Raw genomic sequence first — 16191 nt, 5'->3', positions numbered from 1 at the left:
CAGTGGAAAGGGAACTCGCACTCAGCTTTGAGAGGCTGCTCCAGCAGGATGTTGGGAAGTTGTGTAGACATGCTGTAATTAATTTGTGCATTCTTCTATAGCATTAAACAGCTGTTATTACAGAAGGATATGGATTTCTGCCCAGGTAGCACTCATGGTAGAAGATGAGCACACAGATTGCGGCAGTAAACTCATGTGATATTCAACCTTATGTTTCAGTGTCTGTGGTTTTGCACTTGTGAAACTGGAGCCTTTTCAAGCCAGTGAGTTGCCAGCTCTCCTGTTGCACTGGTGGCATAGAATTTCCTCCAGAAAACCCTCCTTCCAGCCTGCTCTGAGAGAAGTGATGATGACTAGGAAAGGAATTAGAGACATGTCTGAGAGAAATTGTTCAAAATAGCCATGCAGAATGTTGTTAAATATTATTAAGCCTGTGGGACAAAGCATGACCTCCTGAGATTGTGATGTGGAAAAACAACACCTTTGAAGTGTGTTCATATTCTTATTTCTTGGCCATTTGGAAACAGTCATTAGTGTATAAGTTTGTGCTGAGGCTCATGTCACTGCTCTTGAGTGTCACAGCTCTGCCCAGTTGGTACCCTCTTGAGTTCAGGAGGACATTGTTTGATTTCAGGTGACCCACAATTTTATTGAGTCAGAAAGTGATGTGTATTTCTGGAATAAGAAGTGGGGGGAAAAGTCTGCAAATGAACTCTGAAATTCTAAACCTGCTTTAAAATGATTGCCAATCACATGCTGTTCAGAAGAATTGTGACAGATGAGTGCTCAGGTACTACCCAGAGCTCTAAATACAGGGTAAATTCCAGTGTGAGTGGATGTCTGTGCTAGTTTGAAGCAAGCTAGAATGTTTTGGTAAAAGAACTAGATAATGTCAGGTTGCCACAATTTTAGGCCATCCTTAGGTCCTGTATTTCTTGGTCCTGAAAGCTTCTGAAGCAGAAGCTGGCAGCCCTTGGTATCAGTTCTCTGTGCAGTCAGCTAAAATCAGATGGGTGATAGTCGCTCTTCAGCTGTAAGACTTTCCCTTCTGCCTCAGGTATGCCACTTCAGAGCAATGGTGTCATGATATGTAACACAGCAGGTCTGGAGAATAAACTCTGTAGAGACATAATGGGCTGATGTGAAATAGCAAGAGCCTAGACTCAGGAAAGGTCTTTTGCTCATGCAGAAGGCACTGGTACTTAGCTGAGACAGTGGAGGCTGCCTGACAGGTTGCAATTACTTCTGCCAAGTGCACAAGGCTGCGTTCTGAACCTTTGCTTAATGGGGGCAGATCTGTTCTGAGTTATGAAAAAATGAAATAAACCTGCCTCAGGTCATAGATATGACAGTATCTGTGCTTCTAATCAGGTTTCACCTTCAGCAGCAGGCTTTGCTTTTTCATCCTACATAAACCTCAAAATGAGCTGAATTTCCTTCATAAAAAAACATGGAAATGGAATAAATCTCAGCTTTAGTTTCCGTGAACTCCCAGACAGAATTGCCACTCCAGCTGATCATGCATGCCAGGTAGGCTCTGCTGTGACAAGAGTTTCCTTCAGAGTATCTGTGGCAAAAAGACAAGTAATGAAACAAGATCCCACTTTGGAGTCTCTGTATCATGCTTCTTTGTGCTGTAGCAAATTGTTTTTGCAGCACACACTAATACACATCTAGAATAATATTCAATTAGGCTGATGGCTGCTGCTTACATTGTTCTGTAGGAATTGGTGATTAAGAACCTCTCTGTACAGTTCAATCTACGCTAATTAATTTCTCCTGCAGAATATATGCACCTGTCTTTTCTTCCTTTGGGATCTCAATATGAAGTAAAGCTGTTCTGCAGGTGAACAAAGGAGATAAAGGATGACCTTTACCTTTGACATGACAGCCTGCAGGATTTGTGATTTGCCATCTGTTGTAACTCATCACTCCTAGGATGACATGGTGGAGAGGAAGCTGGAATGAGGAAACAGGAAGGCACAGGAAGGTTGAAGGGGAGCAGGAGTGACCGTCTAGCAGCAGGTGTGCTTGTCAGGACAGGAGGGCTCCTGTGTGGTTACACTTCAGATCTCACTCTGTCCACATGAAAGAGTGACTGGCCATTGCCCAGGGACGTGATAGAGTCACTGTCCCTGGAGGTGTTTGAAAGGAGACTGGATGAGGCACTTAGTGCCATGGTTTAGTTAATTAAAAGGTATTAGATGATAGGTTGGACTCAATGGTCTGAAAAGTCTTTTCCAACCTGGTTAATTCTGTGATTGTGAAAACCTGGGAGTTGATTCCACAAGTGGCTCCATCGAAATGATGTTTGCAGAACAAGGAATTAGCCATTGTGCAGCCCTTCATTAGGACTTGCAATGTAAGTCCTTTCACATTCACAGCCTCTATAGACTCGCAGCAAGCCCTGGGCAGGCAGGATTGTCAGTTCAGCCCACTAAGAGCAAGCAGCCAGCAGCACTCTTGCTACTGCTGCTCGCTCTGGGGTCTGGCTCCTTGGCATGAAGTGAACTGATTGTATGAATGTGGGGAGGAAGCAGGGTCAGAAAACAATGTCAGCTCTTTGCAGAACTGTTCACTTTTTCTAATGATCCATAAACACATAATCCCAGTCGTTTGTTCTCACCATTGGGTGACAAAATGGTTTATCTTACCTGATATAATGGCTGAACATACAAATTGCTTTCTAGCAACCAGGCTTCATTAATATGCATTGGAAACCTAAAACAGTGCTCAGCTGTGAGGGGGGAAAAGTACAGAATTGCTTTGGATTATAATAATTTCAGAAAAGCATCTAATTTATATATTAAGCTTTCTTAATGGACTTATATTGCCTTGCTCGTTGATCTAAGAAAAAGGAGGTGAATAATTTATCAACTGAAAACCCTCCCCTAGCCCAGCCCACATGTCACAACCTGCCCTATAATTTACATTTTTTTTAAGAGGTGCCATTTCCAGGCAGGAGAACAGGTTCCTAAAGATTCCTTCTAATATTATAAATGCATTTTTTTTGCAAGGTACACTCTGGGGGAAAAAAAATAATAATGAAGGAGTGCAATTCTGCAGACAAATGTTTCAGCTCTCTGCCTTCTTCACTGAAGACAATAATTTCAACTGAACGCCAAAAGGCATTTAGCTGTAGCATTTGTCAGTGGAATAGGGTTGGCTTTAGGTTTCTCTCCTGATTTACAATTGAGTGTTTATTGGGTTTACTGCACTGTAGCATGTTTTGTTAACCTCTAAAAAACCCACATTCAGCTTGTGCATTAATCACAAGGATGATATCTGTCACGGTAAACTGGTTGGTGTGGGACTTTTGTGCCGTGCCAGACTTTGCGGAAAGGATGCTGGCTGCTCCCAGAGGGGCAGGGAAGGTGTGCTGGTGGCTTTGGGCTGAGGTCTGAGTAACCTGTGTGCAGCTTCTGAAATGCTTTCTTATGCAACAGGAATGGTGTGGTCAGCAGGAGCAGGGAGGTTATTCTGCCCCTGTACTCTGCACTGGTTAGACCACACCTTGAGTACTGTGTTCAGTTCTGGGCCCCCCCAGTTTAGGAGGGACATTGAGATGCTTGAGCGTGTCCAGAGAAGGGCAACGAGGCTGGGGAGAGGCCTTGAGCACAGCCCTACGAGGAGAGGCTGAGGGAGCTGGGATTGGTTAGCCTGGAGAAGAGGAGGCTCAGGGGTGACCTTATTGCTGTCTACAACTGCCTGAAGGGTGGTTGTGGCCAGGGGGAGGTTGCTCTCTTCTCTCAGGTGGCCAGCACCAGAACGAGAGGACACAGCCTCAGGCTGTGCCAGGGGAGATTTAGGCTCGAGGTGAGGAGAAAGTTCTTCACTGAGAGAGTCATTGGACACTGGAATGGGCTGCCCGGGGAGGTGGTGGAGTCGCCGTCCCTGGGGCAGTTCAAGGCAGGATTGGACATGGCACTTGGTGCCATGGTCTAGCCTTGAGCTCTGTGGTAAAGGGTTGGACTTGATGATCTGTGAGGTCTCTTCCAACCTTGGTGATACTGTGAGATGCATCATCTATTCTCTAAGCCTTTACTTTTCAGCCAGAATAAGAAATACTTCATCGTGTCTGCTCACAGTGGGTGAACATGCTAGAGTCACACACCTAAGAACGATTTAGGTCAGTGCAGTGTTGTCTAAAGCTTAACTTTGTGCCTGAGTTGCTTCGTGTCTACCTATTGCAGTCATCTTTGCTTCTGGCCACGTACATAGGTAACAGCCACGTTGGCAATCACAGCTCTATCACGACTCTTGACACATCACATTCCTCCCCCCACCCCAGTTCATCCAAAGCAATGAGTTGTCAAACATTTACTATGGCTGTGTGCAGAGTTTATTCATATTTAAATAAAGCCATTATCCTGGCCTTGAGTTTCAGTAGTTTTCTGCTCTTCCTCTTGAGTATTTCTCTCAGTGGTGCCATCTAATCAGCTTTAGGTTTTAATTAAACAGCTGTCATTTGCTTCCTAGTTCTGTTGCGACCTGATGTTGTATTAAATTTTAATTTAGCCTAGGCTGGATAAGAAGTAGATTCCTTCAGACAACAAAGAAACGCTATTAGCAGGTTACAGTTGTAATTAAGAAGAGCTCTGCTGAAGTGCTAATGCATTCAGGTACAGAAAAGGAGCTGAAGATAAACATGCACATAATTATCATTCAGGGATAAAGCCTGCAATATAAATGTGTAGCTGCCACCCTGGCTGCTTGAATTGAAGGTTTTTGGTCAAGATGTGGCAGCTGAAACCCTTGACAAAAGAAATAGGAAGAGATTTCCACTTTTTTCACCTGGAACTTTGCAGTGTCAGCCGTTAGAGCTTTGTGCTGATTGTCCCTGGGTGTTGCTCCAGATGTTTCACTGATGCTGTGCCATGTGGGAGGACCTGCCTATGTAAAGCAACATTTTTTACTCCTCTCTACATTTCTGGTGCTGCCAGTAATAACCAGCACAGGCATCATCCATTCAGTAACACTTTTCTTTTGCAGGAACTCCTACCACAGAAATATGAAACTAGCCTAACAGTTTAGATGAAATGCTGCTACTTGCTGAAGATGCACTAAACAAAAGTCTGTTTATAAATTTAATGGACAGTCAATTAGTTCAGTTTTGCCTTCATATTTCATCCTCCGGGGGGGATATATCTTTCCAGGCTATAAATAGCTCTAAAGAAGGTCTTTACACAGCCTATTGTACTTGTGTAACACTTGATCCAGGCATTTGGCACCTGAAGTATTGATTTTTATAGCAGAATTGCTTACCATAGAAGTGTAGGTCTTGCAAAGCAGCACCAGCTAATTAGCACAGTGCGTACCTGTGCACGCTGAGAGGGACAGAAAGTTCAGGACAGTGCTAGTATCAAGAGTAGGGTAAGCATTTTTCAGAGCATCCCCACATAGTGAAATCATGAGGTATCCTGTCTAAGATCTTTTCTCCCATGCTCATCCTCTCTGATGAGGATGTCCCTGATGCGCTGAAGAAGACTCTTGTCAAGAATGTCTTAGAAACAACAGCATACTTAGAAAGTGCTTGGGAGAGCTTTGACACAGGACCACCATGTCTCCATCATACATCTGGCATATGTTTATTCTGCAGCAGGGGCTTAGGATCCTGGGCTGTTTGCTGTTGGATTGGTGAAATACAGCCACCTCTGACATACTTGTGAATGAGGCACCCTCGGGTTCTTCTTGTCTTACAAAACCTCTTTGCACCTGAGGCGCCTCTAAATTTTTCTTCCACTGGCATTGCATTTTCTTCTCAGTTTTGTTCAAGCCCCAGTCTTGGTAAAGGCTTTACACCTGTTCTTTCACACTTTCACTTTTGTCACATACTTCTCTTTCTCCTAGTGTCCCTCTCTCTTGGATGGCAGCTGGTTATAAATGAGCCCACTCAGCATAATCAAAAACCAGACTGTTATTTACTGAGTAAAACATCTGGTTTGTGCCTCACAGAGAACAAAACAAAGACAGTATATTTATTCCATGAGGTATTATTCATCTCTAGCATCTCTATTCAGGACAACACTTAAATGCTTAAATCACATTGAAGACTAAGTGTCAAGTTAAGCACATACTTTTAGTGCTGTTCTGAACAGAAATGGACTTGAGTACATGCTGAAACGCTTTTCTGGAACATGACTGCCCATAAAGCTCTGCTAGACTACATTAGTTAGCTGGCACTAGTGGTATTAGTCCTTCAACTCATTTAATTCAGGGTGCTTTCTGTAGAAGTTTCCGAATATTGATTAATAATACATCTTAGTTGCAAGTATTTATTGGTCTTCTCCAGCTGTCCTTAGCCTGTGGTCAATGGCCATTATTTTCTATCAATCTAGCTAGCAGACAGAAGCAAATGATAGTGAATATATCTCCCTATGCAAGCTGCCATCACATTTTTCACTAAAATCCATTTCGTCTTCCACCAATTCTAATAATGGAATTTGAAGTTAGATTAGTTTGAAGCAACTTTTTATTTGTCCTTTCTTTCTTTCCCCCCCAGGTGGCAAGCAATTAGTTTTATGGAGGTTGAGGAATGAAGAAATGGATTGATTCCGGGCAGTATTTCCTGTGGCAGGGTTTCGAGAAGGCTGAGCTGAGTCTTTGGGAAAATGCAGATTGTTCCTGGCCCTGCCTGTGTGACAAGGTTTGGGCCTCCAGTAAGCACTGCTGAAGTGGAGACAAGCTTCTCTGTAGGCCTTTGGGGGCCATTCCCCTCCAGCCTGTGCACCCCTGCCTACCTGCTTACGCGAGGCAGGGACCTCTGTAGCAATCTGTAGTACTCATTTGGGGTAATTAATCAATCTGCAGCCATACTGAGACACAGAGGCTATGTTAATGGAGTCATTAGAGTGCCAGCACTATGAATTCATCAGGATTAGAGATTAATGTGGTAAAATAGCTCTAGGTGGGATTTTGATGGGGAAGGAATAAAAAACTTGTCTCTGGATGTCATCACTTTGTCGTGCCCTACCCCACGTGTAGTTTTTCTCATCATCTATTTGTGTCCCAAAAAGGGGAAATGGTCAGCTCACAACACTGTTAGCTGGAACAGTAAGGAAGAAATGTTGTTATTGTAATGCTTAATAACCACCTCCCAAATCATTGTCAGGATCTGGGGCAAAGGAGTGAGGAGAGTCACTGACACCCTCCTGGAGATCATACTGCAGAGCACCATGGATCTGCCAAGTTCAGGCTGTGCCTTCCTTTAGAATTGCACTACAGATTTCATTGCCACAGCAGCCAAACCAGTAAATGGGCTCAAAGAGACTAAATCCATGTTTGTCAGAACCAGCAATTGATGGTCCAGGTGCAATAACTTACAAAGTTGTTAAATCACCAACTGCAGGGATGTTGAAGGGTCTGTGGAAGGAAGGATCACTCCTCTGCTCCTGCCCCTGTCACAAACAGAGCTTTGGTTCATCAGCCTGACTCTTCTGGTACTCCCAGGGTTTTATGCTTCTCTAACACCCATCCCTTGCTTGTTTGTGTGTGCATCTAGGACACAGAAGTCCTCAACACAGCCATTCTGACGGGCAAGACGGTGTCTGTTCCAGTCAAGGTTGTTGCTGTGCAAGAGGATGGGTCTGTGGTTGATGTTTCAGACTCCACTGAATGCAAATCAGCTGATGAAGATGTCGTAAAGGTAAGGAACTCACATGAGTTAAAGAACAGTTTTCAACCTTTTCTTCTCCCAACACCACCCTACTGGGACATAGCCTACCTTTGGGATTTTTATCTTAATCAGTCATTTGACTGTCATGGCTGTTCCTGCTCTGGGGGCTTGTTTCCACTCTGTGATGAGGCATGTGTCCTCCAGAGGCTGTGCAGGGGTGGCAGGTTTCCAGACTGATGCTGGTCTGTTCCATACAGGAGAGAAGACCAGGGGTGCTGAAAGCACAATCCTAGTCTTTCCTCACTGGCCAGCTAGTGCTGACAAGAATGAATGAACGTATTGGCTGGTACATCCCACTGGGGAAAAGCCAACTCCCCACACAGGGATCTTTGTTTTTGTGTGGCTTTTCTGCATCCATTATTTAGTAGCAATAGTGCAGTATATTGTAGCAGTGTACAGCAAGGATTCCCACATGCTTCTGACCACAGCACCTGCTTTCTAGGGAGGACTTTCTTATAAATGAAGATACTGAACCATACCAAAATCTGCAGGAGCATGACAGAGCAATAGAAATCACATTGCAAGAATTCTTAAAACAAGAGCTGAGCACTTTAAAACAATGGGGGGGAGGGTGTAGATTGTGTGGTCTCCTGTTTGTTTGCTTGGCTGGTTTTGGTTTGGCTTGGTTTGGTTTTGATTTGTTTCCCTTAATATGTTCAGCTGAGATGAAAATAGAGTTAATGTGACTTTATCAAGACATTGACTTCATGACTTCTGACACTACCACATGGCTTTTAGCTCTTTAATATTTTCAAGCATAAATGAGATGACTTTGAATATCATTAATAGATGAGATAACTTTGAATATCATTAATAGTTGTTGTGTTTGATTGGTTGGGGTTGGTTTTTGTCTCATTAGGTGCTTGAGAGTGTGCTTTTTGTTGTTTTAAATGTGCTTTTTGTTGTTTTAAATGTGCTTTTTCTTATTTTAAATGTACTTTTTCTTGTTTTAAATGAACTTAACAGTTGATTGTAATGAGTTCTCTGTAGGGGTAAAAGTGTTATTTGCAGATGGTAGAGAGATGTTGCATTTCAAAACAGTGCCTATCTAATGTCCACACAGCTCAATCAGTAGCTGTCCACATGGATATCCTGTCAAACCTGGGTCTGGACTTGTTCAGGTACCCAAATTTAAAAGGTCCACTGCAACTGGCAGCTGAATAAAGCTTGACATGACCTCTGTGAGCAGGGATGAGCTTTCCAGTTGCAGTTGTGGATTTATGTACTTCAAGAAAGCAAAGCTTCTTGCCCTTTGACCATCTTCCTTTGTCGCTTTTCCAAAACAGGTTGTATATCTAGGTGGGATTAGATCTGCTCCAAAGCACTTTCAAGCTGATGACTATCCCCCCATTCCTTTCACTGGTCTCCAGGCCTAAATTCTGCACAGGTTTTAGAAGCTTTGCACTATATTTATTTATTGGATAGTGACTAAGTTGGTATAAATCAGATCTTCATCTGACTGCTCTGTGCAGTTATTTGAATATCAAGCACTGACAGAAGACAATGCCTCTGGGACTCTTTCCCAGCCCTGATACACAACTCTCTAACATATTGACTTAACAAAAGCAAGAGGTCTGATTGTGGTTTTCACTGAGTCCATCCTTCCTCATCCTGGTGTTATAAATTGGAGCAGTGTTATTGTGGAGAAAACTGCAGCGTCATTATAATGGATTTCAGTCACAAATTACTGAGAAGATTCTCTCAGCCTGAATGCTGTTCAGGCATAATTTTGTAACTGGGAAATACATATATTGGTTGTAAGATTGAATCCATAACGATTAATTAGCTGAGTTAAAATTTAGTACAGGGTTTATATGCTCATTTTTTTTTTCCCCAGCAAAATGCATATTCCCTTTACAAGCCTCTTTGATGAATTCAGTTCTTGAACTTCATTTCTAGATTTCTCTTGGCTTTTCCATGCAGGTTGTGCTGCTAAACCCTCTAATAGGAGTTGTCAGGCATTTTGGGTGTAATTGCTTAATCTTAACCTCCTTTTCACTCTTAATTCTGCCTTTATTGTTTCGTTGCAATTGAAGAGATATTCATATGCTTTTGGGCAGAACAGAGAGTGTTGCATTCTCAACCTTTAATTTCTGTTTAATAGCTGATGACTTAATGGACAATTAATGAGATAATTCTTTGATCACTGCTGTAACACCACCATTTTCAATTAAGATAAGGAATTGAAGCTTGTTTAAATAAAAACAGACTTTTGCCCAGGCTATTACACACTTAGACAAAAATATGCATCTCTGGGCAGCTACCCTAGTCAGCAAGTTGGTATAAACACTGCTCAGAGATGGTCAGGCCGATGCTGTACAAGTGATTTATGTGCAGGCAAGAGATGTGAATGTTTCCTGTTCTAAGCCATATATGCCCTCAGCTTAATAGCTTCCCAGCAAGAGAATACTTCAGTCTACATTTTTCAAAGCCTACCTAATTAGTGGTAAATACAATGAAACACAACTAGTGCTTTTTGACCTTGCTATTTCTGAGCTTAGCTTGGCTCGATCCTCAAAGGCATCTGGCAGGTAAATCTGCTCAGTTCAGCTACAGTCCCTGCTCCCTACAACTGATCTCTACAGTAGGGCAAAGATCATAATGCTGACTTTAAGTTGAAATATTTTGATGGAAGCATTACTGTAAGTCAGTGAAACTCTTAGGCTTATTCCATGACTGAAAAGGAACTTTTCATGCTGTTGGCATTGAAGGGAAAAGATTTGCTTTATGATTAGGGCACTGAAGCACTTCTCAGCATTAATTTCCATATCTCATGCTGATTTCCTGTGTGAGTGTGGGTAAATCACTCATCCCCCTTGGAATCTTACTTCCTTATCGGAAAACAAGGGGGAGAAATAAATCCTTTTCCTAGCCTCCACCCACCTTATGTAGCTTCTAAAGCTACTGTTGACTCTGAATGGAAAAAATCTTTATCTTCTCTGGAGTCTCATTAACTTCAGTGGTCTTTTGCCATGGACTCACACAAAGGACTTCTATCTCAGTGTCCTACTTTTCCTGCAAACCACAGCTAAATGTGGTTGTGAAGCTGAAAGGAAAGAAGTGGTAGGAACTTGATAGAATTTATGCATAGACTATTCAGCTACTCTGGTGATGAACACTACACTGAAAGATAAAGAAGCTGTAGGAATGGTGAAGATGAACTTTTCTATATGCATGCTGAACCATGGGGCCTCAGTCTTAACAGGTGGGAGGAAAAAAGCCTGGAAGAGAAAGATTAAAGCAGTTGTACCATAGCAAGAACCTCCTTTGCTCATCCATCCTGCTAAGAAGTATAAGCACTGCCAAAGTTTTGTTGGCTTGGTACAGTGTGCTTCACTTTCTCCACATTGGCCTTCAAGTCACAGTTCAAGGGAAATAAAGAGCTGGGCCAACACCAGCAGTGGAGGGAAGACCTTGAGATGGTTTATTACAGATGGGAGTTTAACCTGAGGGGATTTAGCACAATCTTTACAGCTGCTTAGAGGCTCTAAAAGAGGTCCATGCACTCCATTTTCCTCCCTGTAAAAGTGCCTTTAAAGCCTGAACATGAAGAAAAAAATCCATAAACCTTGTAGTTGAATGGTAGTCAAACACCAGCCACTGAGCAGCACCGAGTGAGGAGATCATTCTGAGGACAGCTTCTTAGCCCAGATGTTTATCTGAGTAGAGTGCAAACGAAAGGGAAACAGCTGCCCAATTAGTTCATTCTTAGACTAGTCATATTTTAATGTCCTTTGCAAGTTACACAGAAATTGACTGATGGTTCAAATTAATCTGTGCAGTAATTGAAACGGCTTCCATGGAGTTACACCACAGACTAATTTAGCCTAGTTTTATTTTTCTTCCCAATGGAAAGGTCCCTCAATTGAACAGAAGGGAGTTAGCCTCATCCTGCCCATTTCTGCCCACGTGCACAGTGCACCAGCAAGAGGCTCAGTGTGCCCAGGCAGAGGCACAGACTAAGAACAAAGGTGCTCCAATAATATACCATGAACTCCATCTGTGCGAGAATGCACTTTTCCTGTTAGCTTGCTAGAGGAAAGCACTCCAGTGAATTGGTTTTCACCTTTTCATAATTTCCTGTCTAATTATAATGAAAGGAAAATTCACACCATTGCCACCCCCTACTTTTCTAACACAAACCTCATCTTGAACTCTCCATAATTAATGTTAAAACAATAGAAGATCTAATTTTCCTAGCAACAGCTAGCTAAGCTTTGTCTAAGGCGCAATGAAAAGTGTAAAGGCAGCAAAGGTAGTAGCTGAAGTAGATTCAGTCTGAGGAAGGTTCTCCCCTCTTCCAGGCACAAAGGCAGGTGAGTGAGTGAGGACTTTACTCAACAGCCCTGGGTGCAGTGATCTCTAAGACCAGCAGGGTAACTGCTGCAAGGAACCATGAGGAATGAAAACTGCCAAGGGAGAGATCCTGCAGTTCTCCAGTTTAGATGGTACTGAATTTTTAGGAATGATTTCTCGATGTAGGCTCACAGCACATTCTTATGGCAGCTTAAAGAAAGCAGTGCCTGCCTGGAGCTGTTAAATACAACTGTTTATGCAGGAGCTCTGAAAACAAAGCCAGAGCTTGTAATTTGCAAGTTCTTCTGCAGCTGCTTCTCCATTAAAGTATGTGATCAAGAATGCAATGTCCTTGTACATAAAGTGGAGCTAATCTTACTTCCCCATCCGTTGTATTTTTGAGTATCTATCACTACACTACCTAAGAGCTTTCTTTTGTGGTCACTGGGGCAGAAATCTGTGCAGTGCAGGAGTCCACACTCTATTTGGAAGCAGTGAAAACTTTCTCTTCTTGTTTATATGACGGATTTACTTTGGTACCAGTTGGCTTATTACACAATTCATTTTGAACTAGGTCTTATTTTTTAAGTGATGTTTTTCCTCAGTATTGCTGAATGGTTGAAGATTGACAGCTCTGGAGGCTTAACCACTCTGTCTTGCCTCAGAACAGAGGGCAGGTTGGGGCCGTGGGCAGGCAGCTGTCCAACTAGAAAGCTTTTGAAGTGCCAGTGTTTAATTTGGTGAGTCCATCTCCCTGTCCATGCTGTCTTTATAATCCCACCTGATTAGTGCCAGTGAGTGAGGATCATCAGCTCCATGAAATCAGCTCTTAACAACCTGAAGTCACTGTCAGCTTCATCTCCATCCATCTCTAGGAGCTGGGAGGTACCGATTCTGCAGTCCATTACAAAGCCCCTGAAATAATGACTCCCCTGATGCCTGCCAGAGGCAAGAGGCTGACATCAGTGAAACATTTCTCAGCTGAGCAGAAGGATTACTTAGGAAGTGAGGCTCCTGCTTGGGACTGAGGAGTTCTGGTTTACCTCTCAGCTTTACTCCAGATATTCCAGCCCTCCTTTGTGAAGCTACTGTTCTCTGTCTCAGTAGCACCATGGTGATAATTAAGGATGCTCCTAGCCCAACAGGCTTATTGACCAAAAAACCTGACAAAGACTCTTGTCCTTTGCATCTGCAGTCAAGTATGTCTAAGATAGAGCAATGATTATATTTTGAGCTGCTTGCAATCAATCACACTTATAAATTAGAGATTCTTATGGCTTCTAGTTATTTTGACCAACTCCTCCCCCCCCCAAAATGTTCATCTTTATGAATCATTGGAGATAAGCAGCAGAGTAGAGATGATCTCTTTACAGTGTGCAGACTGTTGAATTAAGGATTTTGCTTTTCATTGCATTATTAGAGGTTCTGACATTCAGGTCACCAGACTCTGCTAATTAGTTTTCTAGCTGGACAAAGTATGGTCAGAAAAGAGTAAGATAACCATGTACTGCATATTAAAGCTTCATCTTAAACCCCCTTCTCCTTCCACAGCAACAGGTGGAAATCTGGATTGGTTTATGATTGTGCCAAGCTAAAACTTTGGGTCTAGAATCATATTTACACACAAACCAGCTCCATGTATAGCAATAATGATGCCAACGAGGCAGTCTCACAAAATCACATATTGAAGACTTAATATTCTGTACACAGTACACATTGTACACAGTTTATAGCAAAATATATGTGTGTATCTTCCTGAAGCTATTTTTAAATGCACACAGTCTCCAAAGCCAGCTTGAGAGAGCAGTGTTTTGTCTGGGCAAGGATACGTTAAGAACAGACCATGCCGACATGTGCAATTACACAGATTTCGGCAGAGATGCTTATGGTGTCTTCCAAGGGACCAGCTGCTGCTTCAGAGGAGGAAAACAATTCTATGGCTTAGCATTTGGCTTCTCTGAGAGCAGAAATGCAAAGGGCATGGATCCCAGTCCTGGGAAACAATCATTAGTCTGAGTCACGACACTGCTTAGGATAAACTCTGGATATTTTATACTGAGATGCAGAGAGTAAACAGCTTGGTCCAAGCTCAACAAAAGCAAATGTAGCAACAAATAGCTGTTGTCAGGAGACAGTGACAAACTTCTGGAGGCTTTTGCTCACACTTCTGTAGGAAATGGACTCTGCTTTATAAACTTTAATGCAGCTGGCTATTTAAATGTTTTAATTGCAGATGCATGGACCTCATGGATTCTGAAGCTTTTATACCTCTTGAACTATCATTCTGGATGGGGAAATTAATTCAGGTTCCCATTGTCATCAAAACCCCCGGGGCCAAAATGTGCTCTCAGCTCAAGTCATGTAACTGTGTGAAAGGCATTGGAATGACAGAGGTGTTCCAGAGGGTGAAATGTGCTCCATGTGAAAGTTAAAACAGCCATTAGCTGTCAGCTGTGGCATGAGAAAAAGTCCTTATTTTCTGCCCTCTTCACTGATGTGATAGTTGAGAGAAGTGGGTTTGGGCAGCAGCAAATGATACTTTCCGGATGGCAAAGCAGCCCATTTTGAGTAAGCAACGGTGTTTTGTGCACCAGAAATGTACATTAAAATGGACATACAATGCTGAGGCTTTTCAGCCCCCACACAGGCTTTATTTGCAGAGAACTTTGTGCCGAGGCAGCTCAGCAGCTATCAGCACCCTCGGAGACCAAACCCTTGCATTTCGCTGGCTCTGTGGGTCACAGTCAGCTTTGGAGTGCAGCTCTGGCGTGCGTGTTTGTGGTTTCACTTATCCACACCTGTGTTTCAGTAATGTGTTCTGAGATGTGTTCCCTTGAGGTACCTAATTGGAGACTATGAGGCTGACACACCACCATCACTCTGAAGCACAGTTAATTTATTTGACATAAAAGGTACTTATCATTGACAGGAACCAGCTTGGTGCTAGAAGGCTTTATAATTTTTTTCTGTGTTTTAATTATTAATAGTTTTGCATTCTCATCATACAGAATTGGAAATCAGAATTAAAGCTATTTTGATTTCCTTCCCAGGAAGAGCAACAAGAAGGGAACTAACATGTAGCTAGGCAGATCTGTGCCTTTCCGAAACAGGGATTGGGTTGTCTGGGATTTTGAGGGGAATGAATCATAGAATCAGTCAGGGTTGGAAAGGACCACAAGGATCATCTAGTTCCAACCCCCCTGCCATGGGCAGGGACACCCTACCCTAGATCAGGCTGCTCACAGCCTAAGCCAGCCTGGCCTTAAACACCTCCAGGGATGGGGCCTCAACCACCTCGATGGGCAACCCATTCCAGGCTCTCACCACTCTCATGCTGAAGAACAGGGAAGAATGGGGAAAATCCAGTAGCTAAACACTGGATAAATGAATTAGACAACTCATTAAATAAGGATGAAAGAACAAAGTGAAGTTATCCATTATATTTCTCTTTCCATTTGCATGAAGTTTAGGGAAGGGAAGACACACTCTGGGGTGTGGCTTTCCTCCAGATGCATTACACACCAGTGGAGAGTGCCTGTCAGCTTCATTTAATTGCTAGAAAGGTACAGAGTTGCCTTTGTGAGTCCAGTCAGCTACTGCAGCATGATTCAGGCATCTCTTCAAAGGAATCAAAAGTGTCAAGCAGCGATCGAAACTTTAAAGTTTGCATTGTTCAATGGGAAATAGAAATAAATCCATCACCTCTGCATTTTACAGCTCTGCAGTGGGGCAGGGTTGGAATTGTGACGCTCAAGTGAGGGTTTAAGCAGCTTTCAGTGCTTAAGCAGACTTCAGTGTGAAAAGGAATCACTGTTTTGTTAATGTTAGGTCGTTTAATTTTACTCCTTTGATGATTTCTCTGGATTCCAGACAAACAAACATATTGTTTGTGTGTTTGTTACAGTGTCAAACAGCTCCCAGCCCTACAATGCCATCTCCTACAGTTCATGCTCTGGAAAATAAACATCAGCCACCTTGGGCCCCCTGCTCCAGATAGCTGCTCAAAGCTTTTCTTTTATGTTTGGTGCAGATCTGTTCACAACTGTATGGCAGAAACCTGATTTTGTTTAAAAAGGTTGGCAGTTTAGATTCAAAGGCAAACATGGTACGAAACCAGATTCCCTCAGCAAACAGTGAGGCAGTGAAATGCTGGTGCATGTAAGGCCATAGGTGTAGGTACCTGTAAGTGTAGACATTAATCCATGCATGATGGGGGGACA

General features: G+C 42.8%; 1 protein-coding gene across 2 annotated transcripts in view; it reads left to right on the top strand.

The window, feature by feature from the left end:
• TMEM132B (transmembrane protein 132B) overlaps positions 1-16191 on the top strand; it is a 275274-nt gene that overhangs the window by 223777 nt on the left and 35306 nt on the right. For both annotated transcript variants that reach the window (XM_064168527.1, XM_064168526.1), the window contains exon 5: positions 7502-7645. In XM_064168527.1, coding sequence (XP_064024597.1) covers positions 7502-7645 — 144 coding nt within the window. The remainder of the gene's footprint in view (positions 1-7501; positions 7646-16191) is intronic.

Source organism: Pogoniulus pusillus, chromosome 30 (genome assembly GCF_015220805.1).
Source record: "Pogoniulus pusillus isolate bPogPus1 chromosome 30, bPogPus1.pri, whole genome shotgun sequence".
Lineage (NCBI taxonomy): Eukaryota > Metazoa > Chordata > Aves > Piciformes > Lybiidae > Pogoniulus > Pogoniulus pusillus.
This window is presented reverse-complemented; position numbering and strand designations above follow the sequence as displayed.